Raw genomic sequence first — 18712 nt, forward strand, 5'->3', positions numbered from 1 at the left:
GGCCAATAAGCCTCCCGAGCCCGCGGAGGCGGGACGTCCGGGACGTGGCTTAGGAAGCGGCTCCGGGTCAGGTCTGGCGCGCCGGCCCGAGGAGAGCTCGGGGTGTCGCCGGGTGTTTGTGAGAACCGCGCTGAGAATTGCTGCCGGCGGTGATTCCGCGGGAGCCGGGCTTGCAGGACGCTAAGGCTTTCCCCAGGAGCCCCGTGTGGAGGATCACGCCCGCTTTACTGATGGGGAAACTGAGGCACGGGCTCGCTTAGGAACTTCGCGTTAACAAGCGTTAGAGCTGACTTCGAGGCGGCCTAGGGCAGGCCAAGGGCAGAGCAGGCCTGCGCAGCGTGTGTGCAGACGTCCTCTTGGGAAGGACGACAGGCCCGGGGTGGGGACACAGCGGGCAAGAGACCTGGCGGAGCGCCCCAGGACTCTTGTGGGTCCTGACTGGGGGCCACAGAGAGCCACTGAGGGCTCGGGCTGAGCGGTGGCACGGACCCGTGAGCTTTGGGAAGATCAGTGGGTGCACTGAGGTCCGGCCTGTGAGGAGAGGGAGGTGGCCGAGGGCCCCGGGCGTGGTGATCAGGGCGTGCATCGGCAAGTTTGCGGCGTTCATAGAACCGTCGGAACTTGCTCAAAGAGGAGACTTGGGAGGTGTGTGTGGGTTGTTGAGCTGGGCTCTGGGGGTTTAGTTCGGTGGCTGAGTGGAGGAGGGACCATTCTGTGACATCGGGGCCCAGTAGGATGAGCAGGACAGGGAAGAGGGCGAGTCTGGTGTGGGACACTGAGGGGAAGGCAACCAGGGCCAGCCACTGGGGGGACAGGAATGCGCCCAGAGATCCCAAGAGGCCTGGGGACCCCACCCAAAGGAGAGAGGATGCCTGCAGCGTGGGATCAACAACTCATTTATTAAAACCCCACGTTGAACCCTCAGCGATCTCTGGAGGTGCTGACTGTTATCACAGATGTCTGCCCGGGGCCTAGGCTACTGCAGGTCTATGGTGTGACTTGGACCAGATGCCGGGGCCCCTTCTGTACCCTCCGCAGGGAGGGCGGTGGCTCAGCGGGGTCCAGGTCTGCCGACCTTTCCCAGGACACTGGTGGCTGGTGGGGGGGCAGGAGGGCAGGTTACTGCATCATTTTCCTTGCTCCATCCCCTCCACCCAGGCTAGTGGGGGGGAGGACAGCTGAGGGAGGAGGCTGAGAGCTCAAAGACAGAAGCCCCAGGAGGGAAGAGGGCAAGCACCCGCCTGGGCTGTGGTCCTTTCCTCCCCGAGTGTGGACCCCAGGCCGCATCTACACTCGCTGCAGGTGGCAGAGGCAGCGGACTCAGTGGTGAGCGGGGCTCAGAGCAGGGTGCAGCTGCAGCTGCGGGCCTCCATGGCCACCAGCAGCATCCTCAGGTTGCGAGGCGAGTAGGGCGGGTAGCGGATGGAGTAGATCTTCTCCAGCCCGGGGCGACGCAGCAGGCAGGCACGGTGGTGGGAGAAGGTGTCAAAGGAGAACTTGCCGTGGTAGCTGCCCATCCCACTGGCGCCTGTATGGGGGCACAGGACATGGCAGTCAGCCCCTCGATGGCCAGCCAGGAGGATGTCAGACAGACCCGGGTTCTGGCAGTCACATGCAGACCTCAGTGTGACCTCAGTTTCCCCATCTGTAAAATGGGCTGAGCACGAGACAATGTGGGTAGAGGGCTTGGCGCCAAGCCTGACACCAGCAACAGCCCAGTAGATGCAGGAGACCCCAGGTCTTGGGGCAAGAGAGGTTGGGAGTGTGGCTTCTGGGATGACTGCTCAGAGTTCAATCCCAGCCCTGAATTAGACCTGTCACCTCGGGCAGTTGACTTCGCCTTGATCTTCTCTGTGGCAGCAGATGACAATGGCGCCTGCCTCCTAGACCTGCAGGCTTTGGGTGGGTGTTCAGATCCATGGACACAATAAGTTATGTCCTGTGTTGTGAGTCCAAAGCGTCTAGGTAGGGAGACAGTCACAGACCAGGCTTCCGCAGGGGACCCAGGATGGGTGGAGTTGGGGGTAATGAGGGAGGGCTTCCTGGAGGGAGTGAGGCCTGAGGGACGTAAAGTTGACCAGATGAATGGGGTGGGTGAGGACAAGAGGGACCCAGACTTGGGGACAACTCAGAGAGCCTTGGGGGTGGGTGACCTGTGGCATTCAGGGACTGGACAGGGCCCAGGGTGGCCGGGGCAGCAGGCAGAGAAGCAGGGAGAGGAGGGGGGAGCAGGACACCATGGCCAGACCAGGAAGAGACAGACCTCAGGAAGTTGTGAGTCAGGGCCTTGCTCAATCCTGGGATGAGTAGCAGGATCAGATTTGCCCCCAGACAGGCTGCCATACTTCCCTGGGGAGGAGGGGCTGGGACTGGAGCCGGGCAGGCAGGTGGGCTAGGTCGGGGCTCCAGGACAGGCGCCAAGCAGTGGGGCCCACACAGCCCTGGTGTCAGCTCTCAGCTGGCCATGTGCTCCTGTGGCATCGGCCGCCCCCAGGGAGTGTCCAGACCACCCAGACAGCTCGCCAGGCCCTGCTGCTCATTTGCTCTGGTGCCTAGTGTGGACAGAGGCCAGTCTCTGGCCCTCCCATTCCTCTGAGGAGGAGGCGGGATCAGAGAGGGATGTGGCTAGCCCAGATCACACAGCCATGGGGCTCGCTGGGACCAGCTCTGAGGTTTCCGGCCTTGGCGGCCAGGACTTTGCAGAGGTAATGGGGGCTGCTGGGGCCAGGGATGTCCCCTTACCCGGCTTCCCTCGGGCAGGGAACAGTCCCTGTCTCCTGGGGTCGTGGGGAGTGACATGTCAAGGAAAGGCTAAAGGGGCAGTTCAGAGCCTCTGCGGAATCAAGGGAGCATGTGAGCTGGTGGGCATACTCGAAGCCACGCTATTCAGGAAGAAAGCAGTGGCAGCACAGGGACACTGACCGCGGTGGTGCTAAAAACCCCAAATTGTGTCCCTGTGGGTCCACCTGCATATGTACATACAGGGACAGGTCTGGCAGGTTTCTGCAGGACAGAGATGTTGGGGTGCCATCAGTCCAGTAACAGAGAAGGCAGGGCTCTGCCGGCACCTACCCACTCCTCCGAAGGGCAGGCTGGCCAGGGTCATGTGCATGAAGCCGTCGTTTCCGCAGAAGCCCCCGCTGCTGGTCTGGGCCAGTACTCGCTTGACCACCTGTTGGGGGGGGCGGTCAGCGATGAGGGCCCATGGCGTGGCTGCAGCAAGAGGCCAGCCAGCCACGGCCCGGGGCCCCAGGAAGAGTCAGGCCCCATGTGAGCTGCAGGGGTGGTGTAACAAGTGGGGGGTGTGGTTGTGTGGCAGCCTGCCACTGAGCTCCCAACTCGGACGTGTGTCCTGAGCGTCTGCTTGAGTATGGCCCATGCAGGATGCTGGGGACGCAGACTCAGGGCTAAGAGGGAGGCAGGAAGCCCAGCAGTTGCCTGGGGACGTGGAGAGTTTCAGGGTGAAATGCCAGGTCGTCAGGGAAGTGTCCCAGGGGAGGGATGCGATGTGCGTGCTACATCTCAGGGGAAAGGGAGTCCCCCAGGCAGAGTGAAGGGCAGGTGCAGGGCCGGCCTGTGTGGTGTGCAGCCCAGGGAAGACATTTAGGTGGGGCCATGCAGCCAGGTTTGTATTTTAGAGACATGGCCCTTGCTTGACTTAAAGTCCTTTTCTCTTTAACCTATAGGTTTATTTGAAGGATGAGAGGGGGGAAAAAAGATTAGTAAACACTGTACAGTCGTTTCCCGAAAACTTGGCAATATTTAGTTACAACATGTGATCCGGAGCTAACGGCTTATGTATATGGTGGGTGGCGGGAGCTCCCCATCAGGAGCTCAGAAATCTCGTGGAGGCCGCAGTATCAGCGACAGAAGATGGAACAGGAGTGTCACAGTGCTTCTCGGGGGCAGCCATGTGTTGTAGGTGTGGCTGTCCCCCCAGGCCAGTCAGTCCTGGGCATTCAGAAAAGCTTGGCAGTCACGTTTCCATATGACCCCCCTTCCAAAACACCCAGGTTGCAAATTTTCTAAAGTTAGTATTGTCGGGATCCCTGGGTGGCTCAGCAGTTTGGCGCCTGCCTTCAGCGCTGGGCGTGATCCTGGGGTCCCGGGCCCGAGTCCCGCATCAGGGTCCCTGCATGGAGCCTGCTTCTCCCTCTGCCTGTGTCTCTGCCTCTCTCTCTCTTTCAGTGTGTCTCTCATGAATAAATAAAGTCTTTAAAAAAATAAAGTTACTATTATCTAGATGAAACTAGGCTTTTTGGAAGCATGGCTGACTCCAGGGCTGGGTAAGGGAAACAGGATGAGCAGAATGGAAGGAAGTGGTCGGAAAATAAAAGGATGGGGGGTGGGCGCTGAAAGACATGGCAGCTCCCAGTGCCCAGGGAGGGACGGCTTAAGCAAGGACGCAAACAAGGTGGTTGTTGCGCTGTAACCCAGAGAATAAAGCAGATGCAGGTGAGTGCGTGCTGATAGAAGTGTTCAAGAGCCAGATCTTTCTTACAGATTCCAGATGACGTAAGTAGGTGTTCTCCCCTTAGCAGGTGGAGTTCAATCCCACAGAAGGGGAGCAGGACTTAGTGACTTGCTCCCAAAGAAGAAGAGGGCCTCTTGGTGGAGACCCCTGGCAGATAGGACCTTGGCCGGGTGATGAAGGTTTGCCTCACTAGTGACGGGTGGATCTCTGTATCCCTGATAAGATGTCAGAGACTAGCCCTCGCCTCGCAGACCACTGAGATTGGGGACACTCCGCAAGGGACCTAGTCAGCACCTCTCAAGCTGAGACGTGGTCAGAGGCCAGAGGAGCCATGACAACTAAATGCAATGTGGGGCCCCAACTGGGCTCGTGGGGCTGAAAGAAAAACACGAAACCCAAGTCAAATCTGGAGCATAGTTAACAATAATGGACCAATCTCAGTTTCTCAGTTTGGACGAACATAAGGGCCCTTAAATGGGGGAAATTGGTGGCAGGACATATTGGGACTCTCTAGACTATTCTTTTGTCTTCTGTAAAGCTAAAATGATTCCAAAATAAAAAGTTTATTAAAAACACACTGCCCAGAGGCACCCGGGTGGCTCAGTTGGTTAAGTGTCTGCCTTTGGCCTAGGTCATGACCCTGGAGTCAGGATCAAGCCCCACATCAGGCTCCCTGCTCAGCGAGGCGTGTGCTTCTCCCTGTCCCTCTGCCTGCTGCTCTGCCTACTTGCTCTCTCTCTCTGTCAAATAAACGAATAATAATAATAATAAAAACCACGGCCCAATCTGCAAGGGATCCATGAGATGTGGGTGAGAGAAGAAGGTGTGCCCTGAGCTGAGGACGCCTGCCTGGTGCCCTTGAGGCTCCAGGCTGCCCCAGCGGCTGAGCATCGTCCCTCCCGTGTGTTCTGGTCATTCACCCTCCCCTGGTCTTTCTGCTCCATACTGTGGGTGCCTTCTATGAGCAGGCTCTGGAAGGGGACGCTTGGCCACCAGCCGAGATGACGAGGAAGACCGAAGTGGGGGCTGATGGAGCAGGGACACTGACCCCTGAGTAGACCCGAGGAGCTGCCCACTACGGGCCCAAGAGACTGTGGCTTAGATCACGGTTCCACGGTCTCCTGCAGGCCTCTGCCCCCACCCAGCCCTGCCCGCCCCCACCTGGCTGCTCCTGGAGAAGGCGTACAGGGCCAGGGGCTTCTCCCGGCGGTTGATGAAGTCGATGGCCTCGTCCAGGCTCCCCACGTTCACGATGGGCAGGATGGGGCCGAAGATCTCCTCCTGCATCACCGGCTCCGTCTCCTGCACGTCCACCAGCACCGTGGGGGCTGCGGGCGCAGGGGAACAGGGTTCGGGCGGGCCGGGGCTCGGGGCTCGGGGCCTCCCGGGGAGGCGGCGCGGGCTCTGGGGTCCTGGGCCGGGCGGGGCGGGGGCCCCTCACCGATGTAGCGCTCGTCCTCGTCGCTCTGGCCGCCGATGGCCACGCGGCCGCAGCCCAGCAGGCCCCGCAGCCGCCGGAAGTGCTTGTCGCTGACCACGCGGCCCAGGCTCGGGGAGCGCCGCGGGTCCTCGCCGTAGAAGCGGGTGATGGCGCTCTGCAGGGCGGGCAGCAGCCGCTCCCGCGTGTGGGGGCTGCACAGGACGTAGTCGGGCGCCACGCACGTCTGGCCGCAGTTGAAGTAGCGGAACCAGGCCACGCGGTTGGCCACGGTCTGGGGGTCGCAGTCGTCGTCCACGTAGCAGGGGTTCTTGCCCCCCAGCTCCAGCGTGACGGGCGTCAGGTGCTTGGCGGCGGCGGTCATGACGATCCTGCCCACCCGGGGGCTCCCTGGTCGCCGAGAGAAGTCAGGGTGGCCCTGGGTTACCCCACCGGGTGGGATGGCCTCAGCCTGGGGGCTGGGACCTGGGACCTGGGTGGAGGGGTCACTCCCTGGCCTGTCCTCCCCCAGAGGTGCTGGAGTCGGAGGGCGCCAGTCTCCGCCCCAGGATCTTGCTTGATCTCGGCCAGACCAGCCCCAAAAGCCGAGGTTGATGCAGGGCTCTGCACCCCGCAACAGGCCTGTCCACTGGCTGCCTCTCCCGACCTGCCTCGTTAGAAATCCAGGAGCCCCTTGTCCTGTCTCTGATCCCAGGCTCACCCTGCAGTGACTCTTGCTGTCATGCCCCTCTGCACCCCTCCCCACCTTTCCAGCCTCCTCCAGAACTGGCAGTGACTGCTCTGGTCCAAGGCCAGAGGCCAGCTCCCGGGGCTGCCGTCTGGGTCTGTCTCTCTGAGCTAACCTGGCGACCCTGCCGCCCTTACCATCCACCCTCTGCTCTGGTCTTGACCCTTGGCTGAAGTGGCCACCTGCTCGTCTCCTCTGGGCTGATCTTCAGGGCCTCACAGTCCCTCCACGTCCCCTTCCCTGACCCGAAGCCCCCTGTACCCCCAAGATGTTCCTTCCCATGGCTGGCCCAGGGCACCGTGCTGCCATTTCTGCTGGGAAGGCTCTAGCCTTTCTGGCACCACCGTCCGGGAGCCTGATAACCCTGCTGTCGCCTCCTCCCCCACTGCAGGCCCACCCACATCCCATCTTCTGTCCTCTGCTCCCTCATGTCCTCCTGTCTTCCAGCAACATCTCCTGGTCTATGAGGCCTTCCAGAGAAGCCCTCCTTGTGTTGAATCCTGCCGTGCCTCCCCCCATCTTTTCTGTGCTATTCTTCTCTCTCTGTCCCTGTCCCCTCATTTTCATGTGAGCTCCTCCGGGGTGGGAGGCTTTGTCTCCTTAGGCCTTGCTTTATCTCAAGGACAAGGTGGTGGACAGGGTCTGGACGGGGTTCAGAACACGGGGAATGAGTGAATGGGCACTTCCCCAGGCTGTGTGCTGTAACAAAGGCTTCCACGAGGTCACATGTCCTCCAGACAGACCTGACTGTCACCAGATAAGGAAAGGCCTGGAGAAATCAGGAGATTGTGTCAGAGAAGGTGCTGGTCAGTCTGGCGGCCTCTGGCAGCCTGCTCAGGTTCCCAACGCCAGTCATGGGGCGCCAGGGCCCAAAGCCCACCGAGATGCTGGGTGGGATGGTGGAAGGTGGGCTGCCCCTTGCAGCGTCTCCTCCACCCTCTAGGAATTTGTGGGACCAGCTGAGGACTCCAGCCCCTGCTTCTATAGCCAGTTCCCTGTCAGCCACCGTGGGGGCCTGTAGGCCCTGTCCTGGGCTTGCAGCTGGGTCTGGGGGAGGGAGGCAGAGAGCGCACCTGCCCTGCTCTGATGTGGACAAGGTAACGAGGCAAGTGAACAGGAAGGCTCAGATGCTGTTGCCTGCCATGTCTGCTTCCCTCTCCTCTGGAACATTAGCCAGGTAACACAGCTACCTGCCCCCTTGGCTCTTTCGCCCTTATAGAAATGCCCTCCTGGTCACTTGAAGCCAGGTGGCGTCTGGGCCTCATGAGTACATACCAGGGGCCAAGGACCTCTGAGAACAATTCTAATGGAAGGCCTGGAAGGAAAATCCAGGCTTCCCCAATCCTGGTCCCTGGGGTGACCTAGGCTGGGCACCACACCACTTTGCCGCCTTGGCCTCCAATCCCTCATCTGTCCAGCCCTGTCAGCAGGGTCATGTATAAAGGTCCTGAGGCCACTGGGTGGTGTATAAGGTCCTGGGGGGCACCTGGCACATTGGTTGCTCAGCAGGAGCAAATGCTGTCATCTGTAAGGTTGTGACCAGTGAAGGGGCCTGTGGCAGGGGTAGGACCCAGTCCTCCTGAGCGGCCTGAGTGGTCAGAGTTGGTCCCCAGCCTGCTGGAGGAGTGCGGAGCAAGCTTGCCTGGAATCGGAGGGCACCACCCAGTCCCAGTGCCCAGCCCGGTCTGCCTCCTTCCTGGCTGTCTGTATGCCTTGGTCCCTGTGGCCTCTCTCAGGACCGGGGACAAGATCCTGAGAGGGTGTGGCTGGGCTCAACCAGGCCCCATTCCAGGCCCCTCAGCCCCCGCCCACAGCGGGAACCCCAGCCTTACCCGTGAAGAAGATGTAGTCGAACTTATGCTCCAGCAGCTGCCCGGTCTCCTGGGGCCCTCCCAGCACCACGGCAAAGCAGCTCTGCAAGGTGGGGTGGCAGACAGCTCCCTCTGGGACCCGGGGCCTGAGGAACCCAGGGGGCTGCCTGCCTGCATGGGACTGCCCCACCCCTCTGCCTGGCCTGACCCACAGTTTCCAGGGCTCTCAATGGGCCAGATGGGAGCAGGGTGGGAGTGGGGAGCTTCCCAGTGTCCCTGGCAGTTCCAGCCTGAAAGTTGTGAGGTTCAAGCCTGGCTTGGGTTGGGGGGCTGGGGGCCAGGGTGGGGTGATCAGGGCTGACCAGAAGACAGATGGGAGTCCCCGGGAACATGCTCCTCGATCCACAGCAGTGATCACCACCCCTCTGTTTCATTCAGAGGGAAAGAGGCTGAGGGGACAGTGGCCTGGCCATGGCCCCACAGCCCAGAGGAGGCAGGACTGAGGTTGGAACCCGGGTCTTGCCAGGGGGGCCTGCCTGGCCCTGCTCAGCCTGAGTGTAGCTGCTGGGTCCACCCCATGCCCTGCTCACCTGGTCCAGATACCGGGGCAGGACCTCCGCCAGGACCTTCTCCGTGCTCCTACTGAACTCTGAAGGCTTCAGCACCACACAGTTCCCTGCAGGGCAGGGCAGGGGGAGCGCTGGGAGAGGGGCGCCCTCCCGTCTCCATTCAGTCCTTGCACCTGCAGGGCAGGTGCCAGCCTCACTCTGCTTTCAAGTGAAGAATCTGCCTCAGAGAGGTCACTGACCGGCCCAAGGCTCCACAGCCCAGGGATGGTAGGCCGGGCGGCAGCCAGGTTTTCTTAGCCACTTGTTGCCAGCTCCCTGCTCCCTGGCTCTGAGGGCCACCGTGAGGCCTGAGGGCCGGGACGGCGGGCAGCGGGAAGGTAGAAAGTCTGCTCTCACCTGCGGCCAGGGCGCCCACCAGCGGCACCAGCGTCAGGTTCACAGGGTAGTTCCAGGGCGCGATGATGAGCACCAGGCCGAAGGGCTCCTTCCGGATGAAGGCCGAGTCCAGCTGCGTGGCCTGGGCCCCGGGGCCAGCAGGGTGGTGAGTGGTGGGGCGTGGGGACTCCCAGCCCCTTGGCGCCACCCTCCGCCTGGCAGGGCTGCCTGTGTGCCCTCACCCCCCCTCCGCCCCGACCCGGGGGCCAGCTCACCAGATTCTTGGGCACTTTCTCATCCTTCATCCAGCTCCTCAGATTCCTGAGGGCCAGGTCAATCTCGCTCTGGCTGATGTGGATCTCAGACACCTCAGACTCAAAGGTTGACTGCAGGGGAGACACGGACCAGGGTTTGGGCTGGGGGGCCCGGTCAGCAGGTGGCCTCTTATTTGCTCCTTCCTTCCCTCCGTGTTCAGTGAGTGCTTCGGGGGCTCAGGTGCCCTTTCCAGGCCAGGAATGCAGCCGTGGAGAGGCCGCCCCTGGAGAGCTCATGTCAGCTCATGTCGTAGGGGGACAGCCCGCATGACAACAAGAACACGGATGTGACGGGAGCCACAGAAGTGAAACAGGGTAAGGGGGACAGAGACTGCTGGAGTGTGCACGCATGCGTGTGTGTGCACGTGGGATGAGGGACTATACACGCGCGTGTGCGAGTAAGTGCATGAGTGTGTGTGCCTGTGTGTGCAAGCATGTCAGGGCTGGCCTCTGAGATGAGCTGACATCTGAGCATGGGGGACAAGGAGGGAGGGAGCCCATGGATACCTGAAGGCAGAACTTCTCAGGCAGAGAGCATAGTGTGTACAAAGGCTCTGAGGGGGGTGCGGGCTCACTCTGTCCCTGGTTAGTGAGGAGAAGGGGTGAGGCAATGGCACCGGGCAGCAGGGGTGAAGACTGTCGAGCAGAGCAGGGGCAGGATCCAACTTAACTTTAACAGGACCGCCTCTGTGGCCCGCAGTGGCCTGCTGTGTGGATGTCAGTCTGCAAGGGACACTGGGGCCGACGCCTCTGGGTAATTGTGGACAGTTCCTACAGCCCAGGCGGTGGGGCAGGGGTGGGAGAGAGGCAAAAATCAACAGGGAAATTGTCCTGATCTCTGCCTGTGGGCATGTCTGCCTCGCTCCCACCTGGGAGAAGAGACCCCGCCTGAGGGCTGGGGGCAGCCCGAGCCCGTGGCCAGGGACACCAGAGCCAGCTGTCCTGACTCCTGGGACTCAGCCGTTGGAATGCAAGCTCTCCCCTGCTGGAAATGAGGGCAGGGGACCAGCGGGTGAACTGAATCCTGGCCAGGGTCACTCAGCAAGGCTCAGTAGTAAGGCCAAGGCCAGAGCTGAGCCTTGAGGAGGAGGGAGCTGGGACCTTGGGGGAAGGAGCACATGCCCCCGCACTTCTAGATGCCACGCCTGATTCGGGCAGGCCTTCCGCTCAGCCTGTGTCCGCAGCTCATGTTTCTGCCCAGCCAGGTTGCCCTTGACCTGAGTGAGTGAGGTTTGGGCTAGTTTATGAACAGTCTAGACCCAACTCAAATTCATGACTTTGGAAGTGTAGGTTGTTTTGACCCAGGGCCGTGCACCCTTAGGCAAGAACATGCCTCCTCTGGGGGTGACTGGGGGTGATCGTCCTCATTTGGAAGGGCTGTTGGGGGTTAAATGCAACAATTAGTTGGGGCAAATCAGGGCAGATGCTGCCTGCTTAGAAGGACGGGGACAGGATTGGATTTTCTGTGCTGGAGAGCCTTGAGGAATTAGAATGAGGCAGGAGGTAAAATCTGAGCCCAAGGGAGAAAAGGAACCAGATGGACAGGTCAGGTCTCACAGAGGTGGCCAGGCCAGGCCAGCAGGTAGGTGGTGGAAGACGCTCATTGGAGATGGGAGGTTGGGAGCCCCCCCTCCATCCTGGACCAGGCCCAGGGAATGGGACACTCCCCACAGGAGGCAAAGCTGGGCCCCTCAGGCAAGGGAGAGCCAAGTGAAGTAAGATCTAGCATCCTGGTTTCATAAATAGGAGAACAGATGATTCCAGAAATGATTGACAAGGGAGCCTGGGTCTCACCTGGCTTCAGTCCCGGGGCATCATGGTTAATAGTAGGTTTGGGGACACCGAGAAATGGAGAAGGCATCACCAGAAAGCCACACCCTCAAAAGAAGTCCTGTGGCCATACTTTGCTGTCCTCAAGGAATGAGGGTGCCCTGATCCATGACTCTGGATGCCATGAGGCACTAGTCTCAAAGTCCATGACTGCTCTGGGGACAGGGCGGACACTTGGCTGGGTGCCTTGAGTCAGAAGGGTCCCCAGGAAGTTACCGAGGGCCCCCTGGCTCTGCTGGTGCCGGGGTCTCTATCATGATTTGGGTGGAGCCAGCAGGCCCCTGGAAGGGTGGGACCTTACCAGTTGGCAAAGAGCCACAGGCTGGGGCCCGAGGGGTTATAGGTGTTGAGAGGCTGGTGGAGCACAGGGGGTGGGTCTGGACACTGTGGCCTTGGTGGCAAGTGCAGAGAACATTTTGTCCAGAGAAGAACCCCCTGGACAGCTGTCCTGGGGCAGGAGAAGCCAAGCAGTTGGGCTCTGTTTGCCCAGGAGGTGGGAGGCTACCCGGAAGCAAGTGCATTTCTTGGGTTCCTGCCATGGCTGCTGCTGGAATGGCAGCCCTCGGGCCTGCCGGGTTTGAAGAGATGCCATGATGCCCGCCTTTCTGAGGGAAGCTGAACTCATCCATGGCCTATGAGGTGCTACGTGGAGTGATCCGCCTCCCTGGATCTCATCTTCTGTACACCTCTGCGTCTCCCCTCCCCTCAGGGTGTGCTGGCCTCTGCTGCTCCTCAAGCACCGAGGCCTCCGGCCTTAGGGCCTTTGCACGTGCTGTGCCCGCTGCCATTTCCTCCAACATTCTCCCTCCTTCATGTCTTTGCTCAAATGTCTTCTCCTCAGAGAAACCGTCCTTAACTCCCACATACGAGGCAGCAGCCTGCTCCTGGTGCTCTCTTGGCCCTTTCACACTGAAGTGTCTCTCCGTGGCACTTGAAACCATCCAACATGCTACCTATTAGTTCTTTATTGTTGTTTTGTGCTTCTTTCCAGAAGGCCAGCTCCCTGGGCACAGAGACCCCCGGAGCCTAGAACATGGCCCGTGGTAGGTGCTCCGTAAGCCGGGGGTGGGGGGGGGTATTGAGTGGGTGGACAGATGCAGAAGAGGCGCACAGGGGCTCACGGGATGGGGAAGGAGGTGGGGTTTGCCGGGTATTTAGTCCCCCTCTCCCCAGCCCCTCCCCAGCCCCCTCCCCCGCCCACCTTGTGCAGGTCCTGCGCCAGCGCCTCCTGCAGAAGCTGCTTGTTTTCTTGCAGGAAGCGGCCCAGGCCCTTGAGCTGCGCAGCCCTGAACTCGGGGGACCTCGTCCGCCCCGCGCTGAAGGCCTCCCGCAGCCGCTGCAGGGTGTCCGCCAAGGGGTCCATCCTGCGGGGAGGGGGGTGGCATGGATGGGGCGCCTCGCCTTCCCAGGCACTCTCCCCGCACCCCTGACTGTGCCTGTGTGGGCTCACAGACACTCCTCTGAGGCCTCACGTGGAGCCCCCGAGGGACAGGGCTGCCCCCCTACACACACACACACACACACACACACACACACACACACACACACAAACACAAAATAGTCCCTTCCCCTCGGCCAGGCAACAGGAGACCCTAGGCCTTGAGGTGGGTGCAGGACAGGGTGTGGGCTCGGGACCAGCTACCCCAGCCCCTAGGGGTAGGCCAGCAGCCAGGGGACCTCGCTTCTTCCTCCCGCACAGAAATTAGCCCCAAGGCATGGCCCCCGTCCCACTCTGGTGCCCCTCCTGGAGATGGGGCAGCCCTCGTCCCTGCCAGGCCTGCGTGGAGTAACCGGGAAGTTTGATGAGTGGAGGGACAGTCCACCAACAGCCACCATGGCCACCGCTGGGGGATAGTCCAGACGCAGAACGCACTGTGCCTCCTGCCCCTCGCCTGGGGGGCACCGCCTGGGGAAGCCAGGCTGGCTGGTGGTGGCTTGGGGTGCTGGGTGGCCTGGGCAGTGGCCTCCTCTGTCTATGCCCCTGTCACCAGTCCCAGTATTGGAGGAGCAGAGGACAGTGCGGGGCAGGGGTGCCTCCATGCTGCCATCAGCCATGGCAGGAGATCCGGGTGGGGCCCCCACATTCCCCCGGGCCCCTGCCTGTTTACTTGAAGCTCATCGGAGGAACAGGGTGACGTATGCACTTCCTGGCCTGCTGCCAAGGACCCGTGGGGACCCTTTCCTCCTGCCCTCTCTGACTCCCTTCCCTTCAAGTCTCAGCTTGGTTAATGCCTCCTCTAGGCAGCCTGCCCTGATTATTCCTTCACCCAGGGAGTGGGTTTCATCCTCTCTTCTACTGGCACCTCTTTGTCTACCCACCTGAGTGAGGTCATAACACCTCAGTCTCCTTATCTGTTAGGCGGGTAATGATAGCACCCACCAGCTGATATGAAGTTTCTCAAAGATGAGACCATGTTGTCCAGTTCTGAGCCTAGGGCCGGGCATCAGCACATCCAAGGCTGCCAGCTGTTGTTAAGTGGCTACCCCGTGACCCTCAGATTTCTGGAGTGATCCATGGCCCTGATCACTGAGCCTGCGCCAGCCCAAAGATGACCTGCCTGAAGGGGACTCTGCTGAGAGCCTGGCTGGAGCTTTGGACCTGATGGGGGGCGGGGGGCAGGCTAGCTCCCCAGGCATCCTGCTCTGGTTGGGAGAAACTGAGCAGTTGCCTAGGGTATGAGGCAGGCCCCATGACCCTCAGAGAGGCTGACAGTATAGCAGAAAGGGGACATTCTCAGAGCCACTCTCAGCCCCAGCCTTGCCCCCAGACCCTACCCTCCTTCTTGGAGGCAGGGGCCCTGGCCAGTGCCAACATCAGGAGCCAAGAGCCCTACCTGCCTCCAGAGCAGCCATCTGGGCTTGTCCCCTTCCTTGGCCTTATACTGGCCTTGTGACCTTGGGCAGGCCACTCATCTCTTTGCCTCAATTTCCTTGTCTGGAAAGTGAGTAAATGACATAATGCCACCTAAAATGTTGACCGCTGTGCACATGATATGTGCTCAAGAAAGGTCAGGGTGGTTATGATTACTAAGTACCTAGCAAATGTTTCTTTCTCTCCACCTGCTGCCACTCCTTGCTGTGTCTCACTGGCACCTCTGGATCCCTGCTGATGGATGTGGAGGGCAAAGTACACTCCACTTGCCTCTCCAGGGCTCTTTGCCTTTTCATAAGAAATGTCTGCAGAACCCACAAAAATGTGAGGCATGCAACTAGAATGGAAGGCACACCTCTGGGCACATGAGGGATGGGGAGCTCTGTGGGGGTACAGGTCTGGCTGGAACATTCCAGCAGCCTCTCCTGACAACCCTGAGGTCGACCCACCCTATATTGCCACCCCTCAGGTTGGTCACTCTGGACTGAGGGACCAAGGAGTGCCCGTCAGGGGATGGGAAGCTGGGTACAACCCAGGCGTGCACAGGAGCCCAGGCTACCTCCTGCCTAGGATCTGGGGGACCTGAGCCTGTGACCTCACAAAAGACACACAGATGAGGGAGTTCCTGGATCAGCCTGGGCTGGGGTCTTGGAGCGCATCTCTACCCTCTTACTCTGCACCCTCGGGGTACATGCAATACTATGGAAGCTCATAAGGATACTGAGCTACATTTCTCGTGCCTGCATGACTCATTTAACCACTGTGACTTCCTGCCCAGGGCACTGTTCTTCTCCCCCACAAGGAGAGGGACACCTCGGCACAGAGAGCACGGAGGTGGCCCAAGACCACCCAACTTCTTTACACTGGAAACCAGAAGGCAGAGGAATCCAGAAGAAGAGAGGGCTGCCTCCCGCCACTTCATCCCCTGGCCTGACCCCTGGGGAGAAGGGACACCCTGGTCAGAACTGCAGGTGTCGGGCCAGGTGGGCAGGGGTGTGTGGCTGGACCTGGTGCCCTCAAGGGTGAGAAGCCATGCTGTTCGTACCCTGCTCTCAGCCTCTGTCCCCTCACTCTGCTTCCCCTTCTGGCCTCCTTGGGCTAAGTGCTGAGGTCCCAGTGGCTGGCGGGCCCAGGGGTCTCCCGCCCACCAAGCGGGCACAGCTTCAACCACCTGCTGGGCTGCATCTGTTCCTGACTTGCTGCTCCCAGGCGAGGCGGGTGGGGTGGGAGCTGCTAAGTCAGTGGATGATAAGACACAGGCCTGTTTCCCTTGGCTTGGAGGCCAGGGGAGGACAAGCCATGTCCCCTCAAGGCCCTGGGCCTGGGAACTCCCTCTAATCATCATAATGAGCAGGTGCAATGGCAGGTGACAGTGTGGAAACCCGATATGGTGCAGTGTGGGTGTCAGCTCGGCGCTCCTGAGGGAAGCTGAGGCTCAGAGAGGTCACGTGGAGTCAGGGAGGGGGTGAATAAGTTTGGCACTCAGGTCTGCTGGCTCCAAAGCACCATCAGGAGGGAATCCACTGCCCTGATCCCAGCCCTGCACGGTAGCCAGTCCTGCTGGTGAGCTCTCTCTTTCTTCCCACCAGCCTCTGCCCACTCTGTCATTCTTCCTGTTTCAGCTTTCCTACATGTCTGGACACCTCCTAATGGCACTCCGTTTTTTTTTTTTTTTTAAAGGGTGTGGAGCCCAACACAGGCTTGAACTCACAACCCTGAGATCCAGAGTTGGATGCTCAATCCATGAGCTACCCAGGTGCCTCCCCAAGGGCATTGGTGTAGTATCAGGGTCCAGGGATTTGGGGTCAAATCCGGCAGCCCTGTTTGTGAGCTAGGAGTCCTTGGGCAGGTTGCTTGGCTCCTCTGTGGCTCACCTTCCCCATCCGTGAAATGAGGAGGGTACCTGTAGCTGCCCCATGGCGCTGTTGGGAGAATTTGGGTGTGCAGTGTTCTGTGCCAGGCCGAGCCCTGTGAGTGCTCGGGGACAATGGCTCTGAATGATCATTATTCAGACAGACTGTGAAGGACAGCTGTGTCAAGGGGGCTTCGGGGAGGAGACCCTGGGGTAGGAGCCCAAGGAGACCTTGGCCCAATGTGGGCACCAGGGAGTCAAGGACATCCACCTGAGACCGTGTGGAGGCAGCGATAGGGTGACAGGGATAAACAGGGTGCTCTGAGGGTCTGGGGGACCTTGACCCAGCTACCGGAGGTGGAGGTCACAGGGCTGGCCTTGATGATGGCCCCACAGGTCCTGATACCCCAGGTCTTCAATATGATCTCCCCATGTAGCCTGAACCTGGATTTTATGGGCTCTCCAGTAGCTCTGGCAGTTCCCTCCCCACAGTGGGAGCTGGGGGAACTGGGGACCAACCCTTCGCCTGTGGGCTGAGCCAACCTCAGCCTCAACCCACAGACAGTTCCCCTTTGCCCACGTTGACCAAGTCCCACTGATCATCAGTCCCTCCTCCAGGCAGGGTGGGGTTTGGCTAGACCCCACAGAGCCCACTCCCAAGACTCTGAGGTCCCAGAGCCACTGGGTACCCCTGCCCCGGCACTGGGCACACCTAGCAGCGCCCAGGAACTGTGTGTTGCTGGATGGACTCTAGCCCCACCCCCCGCCCCCCACCAGGGATGGGGGTGCAGTCCCTGCCCTGGGGCAGCCAGGTGCAGAGCTGGGACTCTTGGCCTCAGAGAAGATGTGCTGTAACTCTGGTTTGAGAAAGGTGGGGGCCCAGCTCAGACAAAATGAGGGTGCCCACTGGCCCCAGAGCCTCTCCTCACCCTCCCTCTCCCACTCTTAGGTCCCCGCAAGGAAGTTCCTCCCTCCTTCCCCTTTCTCCCCAGGCAGGCAGACAAAGCCAGCCTGTGTATGTGGCGCGGGTGACCAAGCCTGCCCAGGCAGCCCGCAACCCGGGGTCCCCAGCAAGCCCATCGCCAGGTCCCGGGCCCTGACTGCCGGCCGCTCCATCCCCGCCTCCCTGGGACAGCCTACCTGAGGCCCTGCCAGCAGCCCTTCTCCTCGCGTCCCTGCTCCGCGCCCTGTCGCCCTGTGGATAAGAGTCCTTATGAAATGTCCCAAGCTGGGGAGGCTGGGCGGGCCCCTGGGTGGGGCTGCCCTGGCCTCGTGCCTGACCTTGGCTCTGGGCCGGCTGGAAGCTGCAGGCGGAGACTTCACCACCTCTCCCAGGAAGGCCTCCAGAACCTCTCCTGGACCACGGAGGAGGAGCCGGGCCCAGAGAAGGCCAGCAGGTGGCCAAGGCCACCCAGCAGGTCTTCAGGGAGCGGAGCTCTGGCTGAGGGGTCCAGCCCAGGGCCTCAGGGCAGCTGGAAGAGGAGGGGGGCCTGGGGCAGTGGCCCTGGGAATTAGGGTGTCGGGTGGGGTCCGGTAGCCTGGAGGAGCGGAAAGCCCTACCCCGACTCCACCCCCAGCCCCAGGAGCCTTGGTTTTCCATATGCAACATGAAGAGATCAGATCCAAAGATTATCTCAGGGCCCACACCCACTGACCCCTCTGTTCCCTAGCCCTCCCTGTGTCTGCGTCCCTCAATGCCCCCTCATCCAGCACCCCCTCCCAGAACATGTCACCCTGCAACCTGACATTTCACAATAAGAAAACAGAGTCCCGGACAGGGGACAGGACTTGACCAGGGGGGCATGGATGTCAGGGCTGGGACCCACACCGGAAGCTTGTCACCCTGGAGCAGAGGGGCTGTGTCCATCCCCAGATGGCCCCTCCCACCTCCTAGGGAAGCACTCCACACTCTGCCCTCCAGGACAGCTGTCATGATAAGTGTCACCGTGGTGGTTCCTGTGGTCTTGCTCCTCTGGTGCCTGAGCTGTGCCAAGGGGCCCTGTCCTCTGCCTTTCCATGGCCCCCACCCCAGGTACACCTGCCGGAGCCAGCACAAAGAGGGATGGTTCCCGAGCAGCTGCTCGTGTCAGACAGGCAGGTGATTAGGTTACAGGTGTGGGGGCAGGAGCATCCTTTGTGCCATCGCCCGGTGCCCACCACCCCAGGCCCGCCGCTGCCTGTCTGCCTTGGTGTCCTGGGTCTGCCCCGTATCCTGGCCTGGGGCCTCTGGGCCGACCGGCACCTGGGAGATGCTTCTCACCGCCCTGGCCCTCCCGGCTCCCCCTGCCTACCTGGGGGGTAGGAGAGGTCTCCTGACCCACACCTGCTCTGGTTGCCCTGGAGGCTTCAGCCAGCTGGGACAGGGGGAAGGGGCTGCAGAGGCCCCCGTCCTCTGCGTGGGATGGAGCCCCCAGCCGCTGCCTGTCACGTGGCTCAGCATGTGACAGCCC

General features: G+C 60.9%; 1 protein-coding gene across 4 annotated transcripts; it reads right to left on the minus strand.

Moving 5' to 3' along the window:
• Nucleotides 1–880: 880 nt before the first annotated feature.
• On the minus strand, nucleotides 881–18712 carry ALDH3B1 (aldehyde dehydrogenase 3 family member B1). 4 transcript variants are annotated; one of them, XM_025445921.3, is made up of 11 exons: nucleotides 18554–18694; nucleotides 17403–17457; nucleotides 12740–12902; nucleotides 9670–9780; nucleotides 9416–9536; nucleotides 9041–9126; nucleotides 8472–8553; nucleotides 5916–6302; nucleotides 5636–5802; nucleotides 3073–3172; nucleotides 881–1528 (listed from the first exon to the last, which is right to left on the minus strand). In XM_025445921.3, exons 3-11 carry the CDS (start codon nucleotides 12899–12901, stop codon nucleotides 1338–1340), a joined length of 1407 nt encoding a protein of 468 aa, XP_025301706.1. In that variant the 5' UTR covers nucleotide 12902; nucleotides 17403–17457; nucleotides 18554–18694; the 3' UTR covers nucleotides 881–1337. The 4 variants fall into 4 exon arrangements, with proteins under 4 accessions (XP_025301706.1, XP_025301705.1, XP_035557476.1 ...); XM_025445920.3 differs by lacking the exon at nucleotides 17403–17457 and having other exon boundaries at nucleotides 18554–18711; XM_035701583.2 differs by lacking the exons at nucleotides 881–1528; nucleotides 3073–3172; nucleotides 17403–17457 and adding an exon at nucleotides 3659–3951 and having other exon boundaries at nucleotides 18554–18711.

This window comes from Canis lupus, chromosome 18, assembly GCF_003254725.2.
Source record: "Canis lupus dingo isolate Sandy chromosome 18, ASM325472v2, whole genome shotgun sequence".
Taxonomy (NCBI): Eukaryota; Metazoa; Chordata; class Mammalia; order Carnivora; family Canidae; genus Canis; species Canis lupus.

Excerpts from the sequence above, each read along its gene's own strand:
- ALDH3B1 (XM_025445920.3), bottom strand. The coding sequence starts at position 18,702 with ATGCTGAGCCACGTGACAGGCAGCGGCTGGGGGCTCCATCCCACGCAG. Across the intron at positions 12,903-18,553 it reads AGACCTCTCCTACCCCCCAG|GATGGACCCCTTGGCGGACA; the intron begins GTAGGCAGGGGG and ends CCCTCCCCGCAG. Across the intron at positions 8,554-9,040 it reads TGCCCCGGTATCTGGACCAG|AGCTGCTTTGCCGTGGTGCT; the intron begins GTGAGCAGGGCA and ends CCCACCTTGCAG.